Source organism: Girardinichthys multiradiatus, chromosome 11 (genome assembly GCF_021462225.1).
Source record: "Girardinichthys multiradiatus isolate DD_20200921_A chromosome 11, DD_fGirMul_XY1, whole genome shotgun sequence".
NCBI classification, from domain to species: domain Eukaryota; kingdom Metazoa; phylum Chordata; class Actinopteri; order Cyprinodontiformes; family Goodeidae; genus Girardinichthys; species Girardinichthys multiradiatus.
In genome coordinates, this window is record NC_061804.1 from 27,447,359 (window position 1) to 27,469,887 (window position 22,529).

Consider the following 22,529-nt stretch of genomic DNA (forward strand, 5'->3'; position numbering starts at 1 on the left):
TTATGAACTATTATAACAAAGTGTGGGTGGTTTTGCATCTTGAAAACGATAATGTTCTACTTTTCCCTGAACTCCAAACGCACCACTCCATCGCCTCTTGTTTGATGACTGTTCTGTACCCACGATGCACTGCGAAGGAGCATGGTTGACTTTCTGCAAGGAGTGTCATTCCTGCGAGAATGAATGCGTCGTGTACGAGCTACAGCTGCTGATATTTCGTAAAACATCGTAGATCTAAGGCTGTGAAGTAACCTTATGTGTTATTATTGTTATGCCGCAATAATTTCATCGAGTGGAACCGGAAAACGTCGTTAAAATCCGGTGAGTGGTCGTCACTGTTAGGGGTAGCTAACATGCTAGGCTGTCAGCAGCAGCAGTGACATGAATGTAAAACAGCGCTTTAATGCAGGGAGGTCCATTCATGGTCACATTGGAGCTGTTGGGTTGGTGGTGGTTGGAGTCGAGGCCAGTTATTTTACTGGGATTTTATGGACCTGTTGTTGGAAGTACAGAAGCTAACTGACAGCTTTGTCGGCCTAAGTTAACACCGTCGATTGTTAGTGAGTTTTTTACTTTTTGACACTCATTATGGATCCTTTAATGGTTCGAGATTTCTGTTCCGCTGTTTTGCCAGTGCGCGTCATTTGTTAAATGCTTCAGTTTGAACTTAATAACTCATCAACTAAAGCGGATTTAACGTATTAACTTGGTTTATTCCGGTTTGATTTCAAATGCATTGTCATCTTTCCACAAGTAACAGCGGGACATCATTACTATAGATACACTGATCAAATATTCTGAGTATTATTCAAAGCTCTGACTTTGTATTGACTTTGGGTTTAGGTCCCTCTTAACGAACTATACATAACAATAATATACATTCTTCTCATTTCTGGATGAACTGACAATTAAGCTGTCTGGACAATAACAACTATAAATGGTGGAGAACAATATAAATGATCTCTCAACAACAACCTAAGGTTGCAGATTCGTGTCTCTCTCCATTGAAAAAAATACAAATACAAGAAAGTCCTTTTAGAGTAGGGCTTAGAGCAATGTGAACAAATAAAACCCAACTGAAAAGAGTAGGACATATCTCCTTTACAAGACAGATTAATGGCCATTTTTTACATGTGAAAAGGAAATGTGCATGTCCAACTCAATATTTAATGTGCTGGCATGCCTTACATGTTAAATCATTCATTCTTTCATTTATTGTATAATAAATCATTACTGATGTCAGGAGCAGATGCAGTTAAACAGGATTTCACTCATATTTCAAACCAAATGCTAAATGATTACAGAGTCGACATGTATTTAAAATGTTAAATCAGCATTTAGCTCTGTGAGCATTACTACCAGCAGTCACTTTGTGTATTTTCTGTAGAGTGGATTGATCCTTACCTTGACTGTAAGATTTCTAAAAGACAATGTTTCCTAATCCAGATTGTTCCATGAAACAGAGAATTGGGCTAAAAAACTAAAACGGAGCAACTTTGCTGTAATTCGTTCAGCTTCAAGTGATCTGCTGATCCTCCTCGCTGTGTAAAAGAAGTGGCCTGGATGAATAGCCCACATCCCTCCATAGAAAATATAGCTCACTCTCTAGGAACCTCTTACTCCTTTAGTGCTTTCGCTTCATTTTTTTAACAGCTCACTGAGACTGAAAATCTCACCCTTTGAGTTTTGAGCCCTCATCTTACAGCATTCACATCGGAGTGTTGCACCGGTATCGTAGGGCTCATGTATGATTCACTGATCAGAAAAAGATTGAATATTTAGTTGATCTCTGACTAAGCATTTATCAGGGCCGGTCAAGTGTAACTCTAGTCAACATTGTAATTCAATGATTTTGCTCAGATCTCCTTTAAAATTGCATGGATAAATTTGAAACAATAAAAAGGAATATATAATAAATAAAATAATTAAAAACATTGTGTATTTTCACTTAAAAAGCAGACCTAAATCAATAATAACAATTATGTAAAATTACTAAAGTTAAAATTACTGTAAAGTAAATGTACTATTATTCTAGACCATCAGCACCTTCATCACCGTGCAAGAAGCACACAGACTTCCGAAAACAAGCTTAGTAAACATTTTGCACATTTTAAACCCTGAACACGTCTCAGGTGAAAAAGTTCATCCCTCACCCTTAGGTTTCAGGTAGCTGACGTTCAGAGGATCCTACAGAGAGTCAAAATCCAGAAGACCGCAGCTCCTGACAACAGTTCTGGACAGGTGCTTAAGGAGTGTTCAGACCAGCTGGTCGAGGCCATCGTTCCATCACATTTCAAGTCTGCCACCATCATTCCAGTGCCGAAGAAAACCACCATCAGCAGTCTTAATGACGTCCACCCAGTAGCACTCACCCTCATTGTGATGGAGTGTTTTGAAAAGCTGGTGAAGAGCCAAGTCACTTCCAGGCTCCCCCCTTCATTTGACCCCTTCCAATTAGTTTACCGCTTCAACTGCCTTACAGAGGATGTCATTTCCTCTGTTGTCCACCTGAGCCTTTCTCACTTGGAGATGAAGAACACTTATGTTCCAATGCTGTTCCTGGACTTCAGTTTAGTATTCAATAGCATCATCCCCCAACACCTAGTCAACAAACTGGCCCCCCCTGGTTTCAGCACCCTCATGTGTAACTGGCTGCTGCATTTTCTTACCAACAGACCCCAATGGGTGCAGGTTGGGAGCAACACTTCCAGCTTCATCTCCTTGAGCACCGGTTCTGAGTCCAAGCTGGGTCCTTCACAACGACGACTCACGACATTTAGGCCAGACCAGTCCCAACCACATCCTAAAGTACGCAGACGACACAAGAGTTGTGGGCCTCATCAAGGATATGTGGCCCTACGTAGGGAAGGTGCAGTACGTGGTGGAGATGTGTAGTTCAAACATCCTTGTCCTCAGTGTCAACAAAACAAAGGAAATGATTGTGGATTTTAGAAGAAATCAACACCAACAACACTGCAGTAGATACAGTCACCAGCACAAGGTTCTTAGGGGTGGAGATCACAGATGATCTTACCTGGTCTCAGAACACAGCAGCCCTGGTGAGGAGAGGACAGCAGTGGCTGAGAAAAGCTCATCTCCCCCTCCCATCCTCACCACATCCTACTGAGGAATAATTTAGTGTGCTGACCAGCTGCATCTCCATGCGGTCTGCTGGCTGCAATGTTAGAATGGAAGGCTCTCCAAAGAGTGGTGAGAAAATCTTCTGGACTTTTCTCCCCTCTGTTCAGTACATTGCATAAAACGTTCTCACCCAGGCCCAGAGGATTACCATGGGTCCAACCCACCCTTACATGGACTGTTCAGTGTGCTGGCCTCTGGCAGGAGGTTCCACAGCATTTGGTGCAGAACCATCAGGTTCTTTTCCTGGCCTTTTAGACCGTTGAAGTCTGTTTTTCCTGTGCAACACACAAAAGTGCAATAACTATTTTGTTGTATGTTCTGCACCTAACCTCTACAGTGTTGTCCGTAGAAGTTCTTCACAGTTTGCTCTTTAAATGTAATAATAAGCCGTGAAGTCAGCGAGCAGTCTAAAGTCTCAAGTAGACTAGAGATTCATCACTGCGAGAATGTAAATTTAAACATGGCTACTAGTAGGCAGGTGCCAGTTTGAGATTCTTATGGATACATTAATTTTGAGTAAAAATACCACAGTCTCACATAGAGCTGCAAAATATATGGTAAATCTATTTTCATTGCAATATCACTGTACACAATATGCATATTGCAAGGAACTGCAGTAAATGTTAGCTAATTACTGTACCATCCATTCAGGCTCCATCCCTGTAATATATATGGTGACATTAATCGTGTAATATAGCATAAAAGGGTTCTAGAAGGTAAAGAGGCGGTGAGGCGGTCAAGTCAAAGATACGACTCATTTATTTCAATAAGGAAACAGCAGAAGGCAGGAGAGGGGTACATCTCCAGACAGGAAGTGGGAGGTTCGATAGTTTTGGTGTTTCTTCTGCACAAACATAGATTGGTTGCTTTATTGACCCTGGTTTCCCTCTTGTTCCTTACTTGCAGCAGTTGCAAGGCGAGATGAAAAGAATAGAGGGTAATGCATTCTTCAGTCATGAAGTTGGTGTTTCAGAATTATATTTAAAATGGTATCAGTTTGCATTATGTACGTGTATAATTACATGTAGAAAAGTAGCTAATCATTTAAAAGGTGAGATTTGCCCTCGTTTTACTTGGGTTACGTCTTCCCTTGTTGCAGATGTACCTACTTGTAAGGCAGCCTGAAACAAGTCATTAAGATGGAAATAGTTTTTTCCTCAGTAGCATTACCTAGAGTGCATGTTTGCTTTCAACCTGAAAGTAATACTGTTCACTTATTGATTTAGTTATCATAAGTCATATTGTTATCACTACATTAACCAACATTATTGAATATTACATGTTCTCCTAATATCTTGCAGCTCTAGGGCCACCCCAGCACTTTCTAAAACATTGGTATGCCTTAGTAGAAGTGACAAGCCTATGTGTACCTACCAGTTATTACTGCATCTAGTGGATTTTCCTAAACAAACTAAAAAGGATGGTTCTGATTTTGGGGTCAGATATTTCATTTTGTGAGTTAGGTGGTGAATCTGGGTCAGAAATGAATTTAAGGAACTTCAGTAAAAATGGAAATTGACTTAAGGACAATTAAATGGTGGGAAAAAAAAACGTTTTCTTGATGAAAGCCCCCATTTTCTACTGCAGGAGAGATTTCAGAGCATAAGTGGTCTCAGTGCAGAATAAACATCAGTGTGTGTGTGTAGGAAACGGGAATTGACCAGATAAAAGTCTGTGTACTTTCTTAACCCTGAAAGTAACCATTATACTTCACGGTATCTTTCGTATTGACAGGGTTATCAATGTTTCTAGCGCAAACATTTTATAGGACATGCTAAGCTGTAATAGCGCAGTTTGCAACCTTAATCTGCCAACATAAATTTGCAGGACAATAATTATTAAGATTGGATGAGAATAACCCAACCCAGTATGAATTGTAAACATGTTCATATTTTGTGTCACAGCAGCACCCTCTGGTGGTAGACCAAAGCCAAGATGGCAGGAGTTGGGGCAAAACGAGAGGGACCACAATTCATCAGCGACGTGGCCGTGAGGGGCAACGCCGCCGTGCTGGACTACTGCCGCACCTCCGTGTCCGCTCTGTCGGGAGCAACAGCCGGCATCCTTGGGCTAACGGGACTGTACGGCTTCATTTTCTATTTCCTCTCCTCGTTCCTGCTCTCCCTGCTGCTCATCCTCAAGGCGGGACGGCGGTGGAACAAGTGCTTTAAATCGCGGCGGCTGCTTTTCACCGGAGGCCTTGTCGGAGGTCTTTTTACCTACGTCCTGTTCTGGACTTTCCTGTATGGAATGGTTCATGTATACTGAGCTGATGTCCCACAATTACCCCAAAATGTTTCTATAGAACGCTATGTAAATCATTAGGTTTGTTTAGCCTGCTGTTTGCAGCTTACCCCTGTAGTGAAAGACTTTAAATATTTCTGTTGTGAGTAGATTGTTTAATGGACGACGTGTGAGTTTTACTGTAGGTAGGATTACTTCTCCACTGTCCTGTTACTGTGGGCCTCTTTAGCCTGTAACACCTGGTCTGTTCTTAGACAGGGTAATGACCACAATTATAATTACTTTAGGTTTACTTGTAAAGCCATAACATTTACATGGAAAACATGTTGAATACTGCATCTGTGATTGGAATAAAAACATCTGTACAGGTTACTTTGCATTCATCTGTTAATGTGTCGGGCAGCAGATCAACATAAATACATAGAATAAGACAAAAGATCCCTGCAGTAAACAAACACAGCAGAAGTGTGGCACACAACAGACTGCTTCACAATTTACATGATCAAATACATCACTGCCACTGGCTATAAATACAATTACAGATAGAAAGGTAGCAGCATTGTTTAACAGTTCACATAAATGCCTTTCACAAAATAATCTGTCCCACTGAAAAACCTTTTCACATATTGCTTCAAAGTGCATCTTTATGACACACTCATGTCACAAATCACATCTTTGTACCCTGACTTTTACGCTCTACCACTTCCATTCAAGGGTTTTCACATTTTATTCAAATGGCTCATTTTTTATTTTTAAGGAAAACTTGGGGATATTTACAATGGTCATTTTACTCCAAAAATAGCAATCCTAACAAAAGGTTCAGTACCCAGAAGAAAATAATCAGATTTGGCTATTGTGAGACCAGAGGTGTATGAAAATGATCGTTTTCAAGGAGCTGCTACTTATGGAACCGGCACCAGAAGACGTCGAGATGGATGGTGGTTTACAGGCAGAGGTGTCCAAACTTTTTGGTCAAGTTGAACGTAGTAAAATTTGTTTTTTTTTGTAATATGTCTTTTTTCCTGCTCAATGATTAAACAATATTTTAAGGTAACAAATTAGTCTGATTGCTATAAATCATTTCAGTTTTAAAACAGAGAAATGGTCTCATATGTTTGTTTTTAAAAAATAAAGGCCCAACTCTTTTTCCTTCAACTACATTTTTTGTGTTTTCTCTGTACCAGGGTATAGTTCACTCTTTCTTCAGAAATTCTTGCTTTATTTCACCAAGTTTTATTAGATGGGTTCATCTGAGTCTCCTTTTGAGTTAAAGTCACTGGATGTTTGTGGCCTTATTCATTATGAAATTATATTGAAAGATTAATAGTTTGTGCTTTGTTTTTTGGAAAGTTTCCCCCTAATTAAAAACAAAAAACCGATGGGTGGTACACCAAAATTTGTGCCATTCTCGAATTGTTTTCCAGAGGCAGTACATAATTATTCTGAGGGCCACAAATGCCCCCCGGGCAGTACTATGGACTTTCCTGCATTATTGGTACTCAATGACATTTGATAGGGGTTTTCATTAGGAGTTTTCTCAACGCTGGATTGTTGTATCATGCAACTGCCAAGAATGCAGAGTGTCCAGATGTTGCAGCAACCCAATTTTGCAAACAAAAGGCATGAGCAAACACCCACACATGTCAGCATCCACCACCATGTAAAGAGTATGCTCCGAATAAAGAAACATGATGAACCCATCGTTGTGGAAATCCAAACTGCAACACATAGAGAACTCTGTTAGGTGCTGACCATGTAGCTGCATCTTCGGCGTCTTGAATGACTGTCGGAGGCCTCTGGCACCTGTTCTAAAGATGCCAGCTCCCTTCAAGTCCAGTCACTTCCATACGCATCACCAGTCTGCATGTTTACAAGTTACATCCATATCTGTGTGTTTAACTATTCTTGTCAGTCATTTTAGTTTGATAAACAGTCAACAAACCTCCCTCAAAGTATAAATCTTTTTTTAAGTATTAATATTTAAATTCAGTGACTGAAGTATATCCATTTACATTTTCATTGTAACTCAGACATTGAACAGAACTATTAATAAACCTGACATAGCCTCATTCCTGCATCTATCCCTGCCCTGGTCCCTCATGTGCACTGCAGAACACCGATTTCCCTCGATCAACAAATCTTTAGACAGCTCAACCAGTGACCGGGCCAGCAGCAGACATCAGTCTGACACTGGGATCCATTTCCTGCAGCGTAAAACAGACATCTGTAGGCAATTAGTCTTCAGTTGCCTGCAATCCTAGTTGTGTGAAGAGAACGTGATATGGTGCTTTGGCGCTGCGGCTTTTTTAGACAGGGCGGCAGAGTATCGCTGCCCTGTGTTGCGTGGTACGGTGGGACCCCGTATCTTCATAGTTGCATCACTCTCCTCAGAAGGAAAAGATTCCACTGTCAGTTCGGTTTCCTCTGGCTTTTTGATGGAGTTGGCAGCATCTTCGTTCACGCCAGATTTTCTGGATTTCCTATCCCGGTTGCCTGCTTTCTCGTCCTTCTGTTTACTTCTCTCTTTTCTGTAAAAGAATGGAAAAAGCTTGCATGGAAGTGAAAAGCATTACTGGTGGGGAATAAACTTGTGCCAGTGAGTCATACTTAAAGTTGATTATTTCAAACTTTCTCTCTCGGTAGAAGGAGCTTGTGTTCATCATGTACAGTAGTATCATATCACATACAAAGGCTCCCTGCAAGAAACATAAGACCTGAAATTTCAAAAGCTGCCGAAGGTCAGTATTTTATTTTTTTTAAAACTTATCATATCAATTCATCTTCTGAAACTGTAATACAGTGCCCTGCAAAATTATATCGCTCCGACCTCAATATATTTTGAGATTTTAAACCATAAACCAAAACAAAAGGGCCAAATAGGCCAGGGAAGCTCTGGAAGAGATGCGGAAATCCACAGTTCAGGTGAGACTGTGTACTCAACAAATCTGACTTTATAGAGTGGCAAGGGGAAAGCTATGGTTGAAAGAAAGTCAGTCATGAGGTCCCATTTAACGTTTCAACAAGCCATGCCACAGCAGACATGGAAAACAGTGCGCTCCATACAAAACAATATGTAGAGAAAACCTAGCATTGCACAAAAACCTGAACAAAACAACTCCATAAGCTTTACCAAATTTCTTTAAAAACAAAATTTAGAAATCATGTCTAATTTTCCTTCCCTTTAACAGTTATGCATTACTTTGTGTTGGTCTATCACAAAAATCCAAAGAGAACCATTGAAGTATATGGCTGTAATTTAACAAAAAGTGAAAAAAACTGAAGGTGTATAAGTCCAATGAGTCCATTGACCCAACAATTGCATAATTTAGTAAATTACTTACTATACCCATCAGAGCAACACCCGAGCCAATTGCAATTATTGTGGGAACAATGTTGAATTTCCCAGCCTGCAAAATATCAACAATACATTCATTTTATTAATAGAAACACATCCAGGGGGTAAATTAATTCATGATCACATCAATGTTTTTTCCATTTAAATATTTCTATTTTGGCCATTGTATGAGTGGATTACTTGGGTTGCTGACGACATCTTGTGTAAATTTGTTTTTCAAAGCAACCAAAGCAAATTAACACACTTACAGAAATGAACTGAATACTTTGTGAGAGTGCCTTTTTGAGTAATGACAGCTTTAACTCCTCCGGTATGGAGAACCTACATACATTGTTCAGGTGTGATTTTGACTCATTCTTTACACAAACGGTCTTCAATTCTCAAAGTTTCTGGGAGTCCTTTCTATGCACTCTGTTATTCAGTTCTTTTCATAGATTTCAATAGATATAAGTCAGGCAATTGACTGGGCGGTTCTAGCAGTTTTACTTTCTTTCTCTGAAACCAGTCAGTTTCCTTGGCTGTGTGTCTGGGAATATTGTCTTGCTAAAAAAATCTCCACTCTTCAGATTCTTATTAAGAATGTGCCGGTACATTTCTCCTTTCATCCTTTCTTTGGTTATATGAGGTCTACAGTACCATATATTGTAAGACAACCCATATTGTTCCTATCTGTAAACTTCACTTTATGCATGGTGGTTTGGGGTAATGTTCACAACCAGTCCTTCTCTAAACATGGTGTGTGCAGTGAAATCCAAGCAGTTCAGCTTTGGCCTCATCTGAGGAGACTATTCTCCTAATATTTCACTGGCTTGTCCAAAATATTTGCAGCAAACCATAAACAGGCATCAGCATGCTTTTTCTCCAATAGTGGAGCATGCATGAAGGTCATTGAGGTTGACTGCATTACTTATTTTTTTCAGCATTGAAACTTTACCTGCTATGTGCGCCTTGGTGAAATTATGTTCTTTTGACTTCTGGGTTATGGCTCAGATGGTGTTGACTGGAACATTGAGAAGTTTAGAAATGCAGCTATAACCATTGCAGTTGGTAAGTTTTGTAACTGGAAAACATTTTGGGAAGGTCTCTTTACCTCATCAATCGTACCACTCTGAGTAATACTTTGGTAATGAAAGATCTTTTTATAGGCCATCATACTAAACCAACTAATATTGATTTGCACGTAGCAACAGGAATGCTTTCTATATAGTGACAGATTTCAGCTGGTTTCTTTGCTTTCTATGTCTTTTTACATATTAATTTCTTCATATGTTTAAATACTTATTCCATGTACCATTTCACTTCCTAGTCCACACTAATTTGTGGAGTATCACTTTGCAGGAGTGGATTACTTAGGTTGTTGCCAGCATTTGGTGTAAATTTTATGCCAATGGCCCCATTAGAAAGATTTAAATAAACATTGACGATTTTACTAATCTTAGGAGTTTCTCATGTTACTACTTACCTGTCCATTGATCATGATGTCAAATCGAATTCCATACACTTTGTACAGTGTGCGATAAGTTTCACCGTTTTGATCTTTGTAGTACCTTGCATATCTGCAGAAGGAAAAACAAAGCAGCTTAGGGAATAAAATACAGTATGTGGAAAAGGAAAAAAGGCACCTAAGCAGAGTAGAGACGGTTTAAAGGGCACACCTGAAGTTGTAACCTGATGTAACAGAGTTGTTCAAGTTCATGTCCAAACGGGTGAAGCTGTACTGTGGATTACACTCTGAGGCGTCCTTATCCAGGTCGCAGTTCCACTCGATAAGGATACCAATAGAGCCGCCCTGACAAACACGGTCAGTTTAAGGAAAAACAACATATTCTTAAACGAAGCAACCAACCCCTTAAGCAATCTCAAATCAAGCAGCATGAGATTAAGAATGTATGAAATGTTGCCATGTTGCTGTGTTCCCTACACCCATTTCAAGTTGTTAGGATTTATCAACTATATTTGAGGGCATCAAATAAAGCCAAAAACTGCTCTAATGCCAGAAATATTGGTACGCTTCATACCCCAAAAATATCTCCTCTAGTATATCTTTCAGCATGTCATAGTTTACAACTTCTAGACAAAAATGTATACAAAATTATATTTTTAAGGACACAGACAGAGAAAGGCAGAGAAAAGGCCCAGTTTACATTTATGTAATGATATTGAAGGTCTGCGGCTAATAAGGAATTTGGAGCTTCACATATTCAAGTATGTTTTAATATGAGTAGTCAGAGGTCACGTATGAGCATAAGATGCTTTAACAAGGCTAGGATCATTTACAAAACATTTGTCAGAGAGGTAAACAGGACAGAGATCAGACAGGACAGGAGGCAGAGATAACATTGAGTAACAAACTGAAATTCATTCAGTTTTTTCCTGGATCAGCTCTGACCAGTTATCAGAAGCTTATGCATTAAAGATTGCACTGAATACAACAAACAGCAAAACTGGAAATTGTATCAGCCAAGAAAAGCCTGACTCTTCTAACTCTAGACAAATCCATACCGGTTTCAAATCTTAAGTTGTGAACTGTAGCCAATCCTGTGACAACATGAAGTAGGCTAAAGGAAATTAAAAGGTAACACATCAAGCCACAGTCTCAAGAACAAATTCAAGAACATGTGGCAAGCTTTTGTATTCCATAGTTACTCCAGCTGCATTTTCAAAGTCACTGGCCTGCTGGAAGGTGAACTTGCTCCCCAGTTTAAAATCTTCTGCAGTCTCTAGCAGGTTTTCTTCCATATTCCATGTAGTTCAATCCATCCATCCTCCCATTAACTCTGACCAGCTCCCTGCCCCAGATTAGGAAAACCATCCCCATAGCATGATACTGCCGCCACCATGGTTCACAACTGGGGATTATGTATTTAGAATGGTGTGTTGTGTTACTTCATTTCAATAGGTTTCATTTTTGTCTCATCTGACCAGAGCAGCTTCTTCCATGTTTGCCGTTTCCCCTAAATGGCTTGAGGCAAAGTGCCAACAGGACTTCTAATGGCTTTCTTTCATCCATAGCTTTCTTCCAGCCACTCACTAATTAGGTGACTTTTGAAGGCAACTGTTTACTTTGATTTTATTTAGAAGTATCCAAGTAAAGGGGAGGTTAAAACAAGTAGAGTATTTTGACATGTTATGTATATTAACAGGTAGGAATGAAATGCAGTTCTCTTCAAGATCTAATTAACAGCCTCTTCGTTTTAGTAATACAATATTTTTTGAGAAACGCACCAGAATGCAGTGTTTTTTCCTTTTATTGCGCCCTGTCCTCGCAGCTTAGACAAAAGGTGTGGTGGGTCTGGTTGCTTTGTAGTGTCAGAGGAAAATTGGACATTAAAGATTGGTATCTGGTTCAGGCAGCAGACTGGACACAAACATTACAAAGAGACACAGGGCAAGTGGGAGGAACAAGGCAAACAAACAAAACCACCTCCAAGTTCTCTATCGCAGCACGGTGAGGGAAGACCCCCAACCACCCCATGGGGGTCAAGACCCAGCAGGGCCCCACAGGCTAATCCCATGATACCCCCTCACCCACAGTTCTCTACGCAGTGCAACAACCTGCTAATGTGTAGTACAGTTGAGATAATGTGACATGCAATTTTATTCCTTTCATTCAACAAAAAGGCCAATATTATGAGTTGCTGAACTGAACAATTGTTTTAGTTCATATCAATACATTAAATACAAGAGGATTTTTATGAATGCCATGGAAATATTATGTGAAACCGATTGCTTTTCTCTACCTTAACAGCAATTTCACGGAAGTCATGTCCGGTTCTGCTGACCAGATCTCTGAGTCGGAAGATGGGGCAGTAGGGATGGTTCTCTTTATCGTGGAAGCATCTCTTTAAGTAGTTCTCATCAGACGTTTCAAGGACATTTGATCTAAGAGGGAAAGCAAACATGCACAGTTCTTGCAGATATGAATGTTGATTTTTTTTTTTTTTACATCTAAAGCAATCGTTCACAATGCTGAAGGGGAAAATTTTCTGCTGGAGACTTAATATGTGGGCATTTTGCTAAAAAGTGAACAATAGCTGCAAGATGATTTGTGTAAACAACTGACTGAGATACATCCTCCCATAGAAGTGGTAGTCAAAGTCTTCTGACCTCTACTGTTTAATTTCAAACCTGAAAACGGAGAGAACGTATAATATTTCTTATTTAAGACTTGTAACGTGAACACCAGCCTCTGCGGCAGTATTTCCAGTGTAACTAAATGTGCCTCACTGTCAGGGGTGTAGTGTTGCCAGTCATTTTTAGTGGCAATCTTCAAGTGGTGTCAAATTACTCCTATATTCCCATAATGTCTCAGCATGAGGATAACATATTTGTGTAATCAGATGGAGATACTGATTGATGAATGAGGCACGGTCATCAGCACCGTTCTGCTCTCCTGCGGGACATGGACGGCAAACAACACCCAGGGCACTGGGCCAGCGCTCTGGGCAAACCCCGTCTGATCTGACACCTGTCCAAACCAAGGGCTGCTGTCAAGGACGTCTCAGATGACTGTTTCACTGTCTCACTGAGAGCAATGCACAAGCCAGTATAAATAGAGGACTCAGCACCCTAAAGCTATTTAAGGCAGCCACTGAAATATGTATAGCCCCCTGCCCCATCATACTCTATGCTGCAATGCTTTAATAACCACAGGCACAACAGTGATCAGCAGCCACTTATTGCTACTTACTTTGAAAATTCAAACTTGGGGAACCTGATGAAGTTCTTTATGTAGATGGTGAAGTTTTCAGCTTCACTCAGTAAGGGCTCTCTGGGGAAAATAAATAGAAAAGGAGCCTTTTAAAGACAGCCAAAGCAAAGTGAAGAGGATGCATTAGAAATAACACCTGAGTTAATGCTAAGACAGCGGCACACAGTGGGAGGAGGATTCTCACGTTGGCTTCTGGCTGTATTCAACAGGACACCAGGCATGAATCTCACAGGTTCCCGTGCTGTTCAAGCACAAGCCCGTCTTTATTCCTAACAGAGACAACATCACTTACTTAGGTCTCAATAAAGCACATACTGTTGCAATTAAAACTTCAAGCAAAAAAAAAAAAAAAAAGACATCTCCAATATCAGTAATCCAATAATTAGAATAAATATTAAATAAAACAACCAGCAACCCCTTTACCAACAAGAAATGCTTTGTCAGCTGAAAGACAGAAATTCAAATCTATGGATACCAATCTCAATTTAGTATCCATAATGTTGAACTTTCTTCAAAATATTTGTCTTTAAAATTTTTTAGAAGCGCATCACTATTTTAAATTTAAAGAATTAATCATGTGCCTCATTTAATTGAAAATCTGCTTTGGTGTTAAATTGTAAATAAGCTGATACAATAACCCAAAGTAGCCTTCAAAAGGAAATTTCTGAACATTACCATTTTAACTACTATACAGCAAAACAATGACAAAAATGTGTTTTATTTTTTCCACAAACAGTTTGTAGTCCAGGCCATAATACAGTTAGAGAAATGTACAAATGTACATCCTTTATAGTTTTCCCTAATTTTTGTTCATTCATTTGTTGTTTTTATTGACAGGGTTCCTTCACATTTTGCATTACAAAATTCCTTACTTTTTCAGACTCAAATGTCAAAACTTGCTTAAGTTTTTATACAATCCTGGACTTTTGAGTAAAAACATTGTTAACCTTGAACCTGCTAGTTGTTCTGATGCTAATTAAATAACATAAGCAATAAAGCTGATAAAACATTTCACATCTAAACATGGAAGGAACATACTCCTAAATGGAAATTTAATAGTACTGTGTTTACTAATGGTCTGATGAACTAGAAAACATTATAAAGGAGCTTATTCCTGAAACTTTCACAAATGTTTTATATGCAGAGCAGCCTTGAAGCTAAATCCGGGATTAGTTGGGGACCTCAGACTTTCCAAGCTGGAATTCCAACTTCAGCCGACTGTCGGTTTTATTTTTTCCAACTTTATAGTATAAATTAAGTTTACCATTCCTCATAAAAACAAAATTGTTTATCACAATTTTTATTTGCCAGAAAAATATGAATCTAGAAAATATGTTAAGCTTTTTCTTGACACGTTTATGTTGGAATAGTCATATCATGGATTGAAACATGGGTAAAAAGCCTTCAAACAGACAGTGAATCAACCACAGTGTTTCAATAGCACTTGGTGCTTTCTTAAACCTTAGTAGATACTGTAAATTACGCTCATTGTTTGTAGTTGTTTGAACTCATTTACAACACTAAGAAGGACTACATCTAAACTCTGCTTTTAACTTCAGTTTTCCAGTGAAAATTTGGAAAATGGGATCCAATATGGATGATAAAAAGAAAATGAGACTGGTAAACCCCCCTTGACCTTTTGATTGTAGTTTGAAGCAATGACAAGGGCGTATCACCTGAGAAAGTCCAGCCTTTTTACAGTTCTTTCCAAAATTCACAGCAAAATGTCATTTTGTATACCTCCATATTGGAGGCATGTCTGAATACTGAGCAATTTTTACAAGGCAGCCTGCCATAACTTAATCTATTTCCTAGTTAGGTTATAGTCCCTGTTAGAATAATTATATTTTCACAGCTATTAAGATTCGCAGTTCCAACGTTTCTAGAGGCTCCCCAATGAATTACCGTGCCCAGCTATAACACTTTCCCCCTCAGGGCAGTCATCGTCGCTCTGACACCCTCCATCTGGTACCTTGAAACTCTGTGAGAGGAGCAGTGAAGGCTTTTAGAATAAAAACAATACATTATAAAACATCTCTGTATAGCTACTCACCTCAGCACAGAAGCCCAGCCTCTGATTTGGGGTCTCTATGTAATTTGTTACAACAAAAAACACCTGCTCGCCCTGAAGAATTCAATTAGGTTCAGAGGAAGAAAGCAAAAGGTTAAACACATTACACCCAGAGGAAGTTCAATACTGTTTAAGACAGACATTAAGGCTAATGTTACGTGGCAAAAAAAGACATATTAATAAGACTTTGGTGGCAGAAAGAGATACTGTCTTTCAGAAGTATTTGTTCAAGTTAACCAATGACTTGTGTATTTGTATAATATATTTTATTGGGATTCTATATGACAAACCAACACAAATTGGTTCAGTACTGTAGAGTGAAAGGCAAATGACATGTTTCAAATTAACTTTGTACAAATGATCAGAAGTGTTGCATGCATTTGCATTCAACCCCCTTTACTCTGATACCCCTAAATAAAATCCAGTGCTACTAACTGCCATCAGAAGTCACCAAAATAGTCAGTTTTGTCCCCTTTGTGTAATTTGAAGTGTAAAACCAGCTATTTAATGAAGGCTTCAGAGGTTTGTGAAAGAACATTAATGAACAAACAGCATCATGGTGACCAAAGAACAACGCAAACAGATGAGGGAGGAAGTTGTGGAAAAGTTTAAAGCAGGATTAGGTTATAACACAACATCCCGAGCTTTGAACATCTCATGGAGCACTGTTTAATCCGTCCTCTGAAAATGGAAAGAGAATGGCACAACTTTAAATCTACCCAGACAACACCATGTGTGTAAACTGACCGGTCGGTCAATGAGAGCAATGACTGAAAAAGCAGCCAAGAGGCCCCTGGTAACTCTGGAGGAGTTGCAGCTCAAGTGGGAGGATCTGTTGAACAAATGTTAAATCTGGTCTTTATTGAAAAGTGGCAAGAAGTAACCTGTTTTTTTTTTTTTTTAAAAGCCATAACAAACCACATGTAAAGTTTGCAACAAGCCATGTAAAGAGCTCATAAAACATGTGGAAGATTGAGCTCTGGTCAGATGAGAGCAAAAGGGAACTTTTTAAACCAACGTACATTTAGTTCATCACCCTGAAAATCTCATCCCTAAATTCCAGTCCTCAAGAGCTACAATCCTGCAACCTTTAGATACACCTTTCTCCAACACATCTGAATTAGATGGCTGAATTCCCTCATCAGCATGTCATTCAGCACTCCAGAGGCTTGTTAAGGAGCCATTCATTTGATTCAGTTGTGTTGAAGAGATGCTAAATGTTGATCTAAAAATTGCAGGATACTATATATGCAGTTTCATTTAGACATCCAGGTAGTGGTGAGCTTCTTGACGTTTGTTGTATAAAACACTAGAAATAAAAACAATTAAAAATGGTATATATGTTTCCCTTTTTTTAAAATACATTTTATTTCCAGTGTTTTATAGATTGCAGACGTCAGCTCTCGAAGACTGGGCTTGGGCATCGCTGGCTTACAACAAAGCATATTAATGTGGTAGAACTTCCCAGTCAAAATCCATATCTAAATCCAATTAAAAATCTTCAACAAGTGTTTAAAATAGAAGTTCATGGATACTCCCTATGCAATTTAAATGAGCTTCAGCTATTTTGCAAAGAAGGATGGGCAAAAATGTCAGTCCAGATGTACAAAGCTGGTAAAGACATACTGAAAAAGCACTTGCAGCTGTACAGTAAGTGCATCAAAAGATGATGCACAAAGCATCATTGTGTAATTTTCATTCTATTGAGTTGGTCTGTAATGTAAAGTCTCCTTAAAATACACTCAAGTTTGCGGTTGAAATGTGAAAAGGTTAAAGGGTGTTAGAACCTTTTGTAAAAGGTCGACAAACTCACATTCGGAGGTATTACATAATCCTCGGCACTCCACAGGTAAGGTCCTGTCTCTGAGGTGTTGGTCAGAGAGACACCTTTAAGCTTGGTGATGACTGAAGTCTGGATTGCCTCCTCTCTCTCCTGGTACCCTTTCTTCACCACAAATACCCACCTGAAACATCATCTTCATCACTCACTGTGTTTTAGAACAAGTTTGTTAAGCAGTGTGTATGGTGTTGTTCTCCAGCGTTAGAAGAACACAGTTCAGCTTGAAACAGATCAAAAAAGAAAAACAGGCCGCTGACAAATGCAGCAGGGTCATGGAGCAGGTGGTTTGAAATGATTTGTTTATGCTGATGAATGTCCCAGAAGTTGCACTATTATACAAACAGTGCATGAACCTGAGACGTGCATGCCATTAGGCAAAGCAGTATACAACAGCCAAAGTCATTCATCTGGGTGTGCCACCCAACACTTTAGGATCAAGTTTATTGTAATTCTAGTTTTATGTGAATATATTTATGATTAGGAAGCATTAAACCCGTGGCATCATAAAAAGTTACCGGTTTCACAAACAATATTCAAGCCTAACTAAGCCAGGTTTCTACTAACGTAAAAAGCAACGATCATTTGCTACTTTAACGCCACCAGCTATTTAAAATCGTCCCATAAGCTCCCCTATTTTTAACTCTGTCATACACTGTCTGCGTCTTCAACTCACGCAACAGATCTCACCCGATTATGTATCCGAGCACGGCCAGCTGATAGAGCCGAAACAATATCCCGATTTTCCTGTTTTCGGCGATGACATATTTCTCTGTCTTGTAGTTTAGGAGAGAAAAGAAGAAGCCCCCCCAGCCAGCCATTTGTCGCGCCTCGCCGAACCCGAATGAAACCGCAGCTCCCAGCCTCTCCCCGCTGATATGCTGCAGCTGGGTCACTCGTCATGCGATAGACAGACAGGCTGCATCTCAAACGTCAGCGTGAGGCACTGACGGATTTCTTTCACACTCAGTGTACCTACATAGTACATTTCAACAACTGAGAATATGGTGAAAAAGTAAAATATTTTTTTTGCCTCCCATTTCAAGAAAGGGAACTGATACATTACATAGATTCATTACACATAGAGTGAAACATTTCAAGTCTTTATTTCTTATCATTTAGATGGTTATGGCTTACAGATCGCGAAAACCCAAAATTCAGTGTCTCAAAATTATATTACATAAGATCAACCGAAAAAGGATATTTTAAACAGTAATGTCAGGTTTCTGAATAGTATCTTCATTTCATTTCCAGTTTGCTGTTCAATAAAGAACAGGAACACCGTGGTCACTGTACCAGCTTTTGGTACTTTTGGCAGTGTGGGTAGGTGCCAAGTCGTCCAGGAAAATTAAAACAGCATCTCCATAAAGCTTGTCAGTAGAGGGAAGAATGAAGTGCTCTAACATTTCCAGGTAGATGGTTGTGTTGACTGTGTACTTTAGAAAAAAATGTGGACCAACACCAGCACATCTTCCCTCACAATGGAAATGTTACACTAGACTTCAACCCATGTGGATTCTATGCCTCTCAACTCTTCCTCCAGACTCTGGGACCTTGATGTCTAAATGGAATGGAGAATTAACTTTTATTTAAAAAGAGCACTTTGGACCAATGAGCAACAGTCCGCTTATTTTTCTCCCTAGCCCAGGTAAGAAGCAGCAGACATCTCTGATTCAGGAGTGGCTTGACACGAGGAATGCCACATTTGTGGACCATGTGCAGAATTCGTCTGTGCTTAATGACTCTTGATGTGCTGACTCCAGCATCAATCCACTCCTTGTGAAGCTCCCCCAAATTATTGAATGGATTTTACTTGACAATCCTCGCAAGGCTCCAGATATCCCTGTTGCTGGTGCACCTTTTACTACCATGATTTCTCTTTCCACTCAACTTTCTTTGAGTATGCTATAACTTTTTCACAATATTAAGACACTAAAGGCTTCAAATATTTCACGAGTATTTCAGAGTCTGCTGAAAGAGTGGGAATTTCACACATACACAACCATCTCTCAGGTGTACAGAGCATGGGTCCAAAAAAGAGAACATTTCCAGTGAGTGACAGCTGTGTGGATAAAAATCTCTCACTGACATCAGTGGTCAGATGAGTATAGGCAGACTGGTTCAAGAAGATAGAGGCAGCAGTTGATTAAAAAAACAATAGTTACCATCAAGGTATGCAGAGCACCATAATAGCGGTCAAGAATCTAGAAGAAATGAGCATTGATGGATGTTCCACACTGACTCTGATTACTGATCCTAACCAACTTACACATCCTTTACTCTTCTACCTCCACTTTGCCCTGTATCTCGGATATCATTGATTCAACTGCTCCTAATAAAGTGAAAATTGTTTCTGGGAAGAAAGTATGGAGAAGTGCTCCACCAGTCAGAAGTGAAAAAAAGGAGTGTCGAAAAGCTGAATGCAGGTGGCAAAAGACTGGACTCCAGGTTCATTATATTATCTATAACGAGAGACTATACAGATATAACTTACAACTGAGAAATGCAAGGGAGCCTTTCTTTTCTGAGATAATCAGCAAAAACATTAACAATGCTCATGCATTATTTTCCACGGTCGACAGGGTAACAAACCGTCCTATAACTGTAGTATCTGAACTGTACTCTACCAGAGCCTGCAATGAATTTGCTAACTTCTTCAATGAAAAAACCCAAATGATCAGAGGGGCAGTCAGCACATCCACATCAACTCCAGTACCAAAGTTGTCTCCAACAAAATTTCCCTATTTCACCAAATAAACTACAAAACCTTTGAAGAAAGCTCTTATTCCAGCTGTCTCGATGTTTTACCCACAGCTTTCCTTAAGAAAGCTTTGCCTGTAATAACATCTGATTTAACACAAATAATAAATGCGTCGCTTTTGTCAGGTGTTTTCCCCCAGGCCCCGAAAACAGCAATTATCAAACCTCTATTGAAAAAGAGCAACTTGGACAAGCTGCTACTACAGAACTACAGGCCTATATCAAACCTCCCCTTCATCAGTAAGATTATTGAAAAAGCTTTGTTTCAACAGTAAAACAACTTCCTAACAACGACCAATCGCTTCGATGTCTTCCAGTCAGGCTTCCTGCTCACCACAGTACAGAGACTGCTCTTGTCAAGGTGTTCAATGACATCCGTATAAATGCAGACTGTGGAAGAACCACAGTGCTGGTATTATTGGACCTTAGTGCAGCATTCAACACTGTTGATCACTCCATTTTATTAGAGCACCTGGAAAACTGGGTCAGCCTTTCTGGTACATCACTCAGTTGGTTTAAATCCTACTTGAAGGACAGATACTTTTTTGTGTCAGTAGGTAACTTTACATCAGAGACCACAAAAATCACATGTGGCGTTCCCCAAGGGTCCATCTTAGGGCCTCTCCTATTCAATATCTACCTACTCCCCCTAACTCATATTTTAATAAACAACAATGTAAGTTATCATAACTATGCAGACGGCACACAGCTATACGTTACGATGTCACCAGGTGACTATGAACCCATTCAAGTGCTGGGTAAATGCTTAGAAGAAATCAATGCATGGATGGGCCACAATTTTCTTCAGCTGAATCAAAACAAAACTGAAGTAATAATCTTTGGACCAAAGGAAGAGCGTTTAAAAGTTAGCATACAGCTTCAGTTAATACAGCTAGAAACCACCAATCAGGCTCGAAACCTGGGTACAACACCCAGGATGGACTCAGACCTGAACCTTAAGAGGCACATAAAGACAATAACAAGGTCGTCCTTCTATCACCTAAAGAACATCTCCAGGATTAAAGGACTAATGTCTCAGCAGGACCTTGAAAAACTAATTCATGCGTTCATCTTTAGTAGAATTGATTACTGCAACGGTGTCTTCACAGGTCTGCCTAAAAACTCGATCAGACAGCTGCAGTTGATCCGGAACGCTGCTGCCCGCGTCCTCACTAGAACTAAGAAAGTGGAGCACATCAGCCCGGTTCTAAAGTCCCTACACTGGCTCCCTGTGGCTCAGAGAATAGAGTTTAAAATACTTCTGTTAGTCTATAAATCACTGAATGTCTTAGCACCAAAATACATTACAGACTTGTTGTCAGTGTATCAACCAACCAGACCTCTCAGGTCTTCTGGCTCAAATCTACTCTGCGTACCCAGAACCAGAACCAAACATGGAGAAGCAGCTTTTAGTTCTTATGCTCTACTAATCTGGGAAAAACTCCCAGAAAACTGATGAAACCCTAAGTTGCTTCAAAGCAAGATTAAAAACTTATTTGTTTAGAGTGGCCTTTGAATGTGCTATCTAAACATTATTAGTTAGGTTTTTCGCCCAACTTTCCTTTCATTTTCTTATCCATCATTCTATTCTCTTTATTTTTTAATTACCTTTATGTCACTGTAATGTACTTTGCCTATTATGGTTTTTTTATTTTATTTTTTTTTTATTTCTTTTCCTTCATGTAAAGCACTTTGAATTGTCTTGCTACAGAAATGTGCTATATAAATAAACTTGCCTTGGAAAGGACTGAGAGCTTTCAAGAACCCTGAGAGACACTGTGTGGCTTCTTTAAGGACTTGGTTGTGAGGTTTAGCAGTTTTTGACTGCAGTGATAAACTGTGATAAAGTCCCCTTTTCCACCACTATCTGTTATAAAATCCTTTCCAACATTTAACTTTTACTTATTAAATCAGTGCAGGCTGATCATGGCTATCACAAAGCAATTTTGAGACTTTAGGTCTGTTAAGGATCCAGCAGCTACAGTTACAACAAAACCCTTTTTTATTTGAAAAACAATACATATCTGAGTATAATGGATCAACTGGTGCTCACATAATAACATTGTTCTCCTCTAAATAAAAGGTTAAACTGAAATGCTGAACCAGAAAGTAAACAAAGTACAAAAGTAGGCGCACCTTTAGCACAGATTAAAATTATCACTTTTTGTATGACCTTGTACTATATATATTTTTAATGGCGAAGGACTTTTGACCCACTATTCCAGTGCATTAGGGGTATTCATCTATGATCAGCTCTCATGTCCTTCCACAAAGTTTCAACTGGGTTTTGGTCTGGACTCACTGGCTTTTTCCAGCATCTTGATTACGAATATTATTTCTAATATTATTATTATTATTGGCATTCTGTTGTAGATTTGTAGAAATTGATAGTTTCCAATTTGACTTTCCA

General features: G+C 39.3%; 2 protein-coding genes across 4 annotated transcripts; one reads left to right on the forward strand and one right to left on the reverse strand.

The window, feature by feature from the left end:
• The first annotated feature begins 117 nt into the window (after positions 1-117).
• emc6 (ER membrane protein complex subunit 6) lies at positions 118-5,757 on the forward strand. 3 transcript variants are annotated; one of them, XM_047379350.1, is made up of 2 exons: positions 118-321; positions 5,046-5,757. In XM_047379350.1, the coding sequence occupies exon 2, from the start codon at positions 5,077-5,079 to the stop codon at positions 5,407-5,409; it is 333 nt and encodes a 110-aa protein (XP_047235306.1). In that variant the 5' UTR covers positions 118-321; positions 5,046-5,076; the 3' UTR covers positions 5,410-5,757. The 3 variants fall into 3 exon arrangements, with proteins under 3 accessions (XP_047235306.1, XP_047235307.1, XP_047235308.1); XM_047379351.1 differs by having other exon boundaries at positions 5,049-5,757; XM_047379352.1 differs by lacking the exon at positions 118-321 and adding an exon at positions 536-556.
• p2rx5 (purinergic receptor P2X, ligand-gated ion channel, 5) lies at positions 5,658-18,286 on the reverse strand. Its single transcript, XM_047379340.1, has 12 exons — positions 18,050-18,286; positions 17,336-17,486; positions 15,505-15,576; positions 15,357-15,432; positions 13,636-13,720; positions 13,431-13,511; positions 12,481-12,622; positions 10,396-10,529; positions 10,203-10,296; positions 8,727-8,792; positions 7,993-8,081; positions 5,658-7,913 (listed from the first exon to the last, which is right to left on the reverse strand). Exons 1-12 carry the CDS (start codon positions 18,178-18,180, stop codon positions 7,643-7,645), a joined length of 1,392 nt encoding a protein of 463 aa, XP_047235296.1. The 5' UTR covers positions 18,181-18,286; the 3' UTR covers positions 5,658-7,642.
• Between the last annotated feature and the right edge of the window lie 4,243 nt (positions 18,287-22,529).

What these genes read in the sequence shown, in the direction of transcription:
- emc6 (XM_047379350.1), top strand. Translation starts at nt 5,077, where the DNA reads ATGGCAGGAGTTGGGGCAAAACGAGAGGGACCACAATTCATCAGCGAC.
- p2rx5 (XM_047379340.1), bottom strand. Translation starts at nt 18,180, where the DNA reads ATGGCTGGCTGGGGGGGCTTCTTCTTTTCTCTCCTAAACTACAAGACA. An exon ending in GGCTGGGCTTCTGTGCTGAG is followed by an intron (nt 15,433 to 15,504) that starts GTGAGTAGCTAT and finishes CTCCTCTCACAG; the next exon opens with AGTTTCAAGGTACCAGATGG. An exon ending in GTGTTGCTCTGATGGGTATA is followed by an intron (nt 8,082 to 8,726) that starts GTAAGTAATTTA and finishes TGTTTCTTGCAG; the next exon opens with GGAGCCTTTGTATGTGATAT.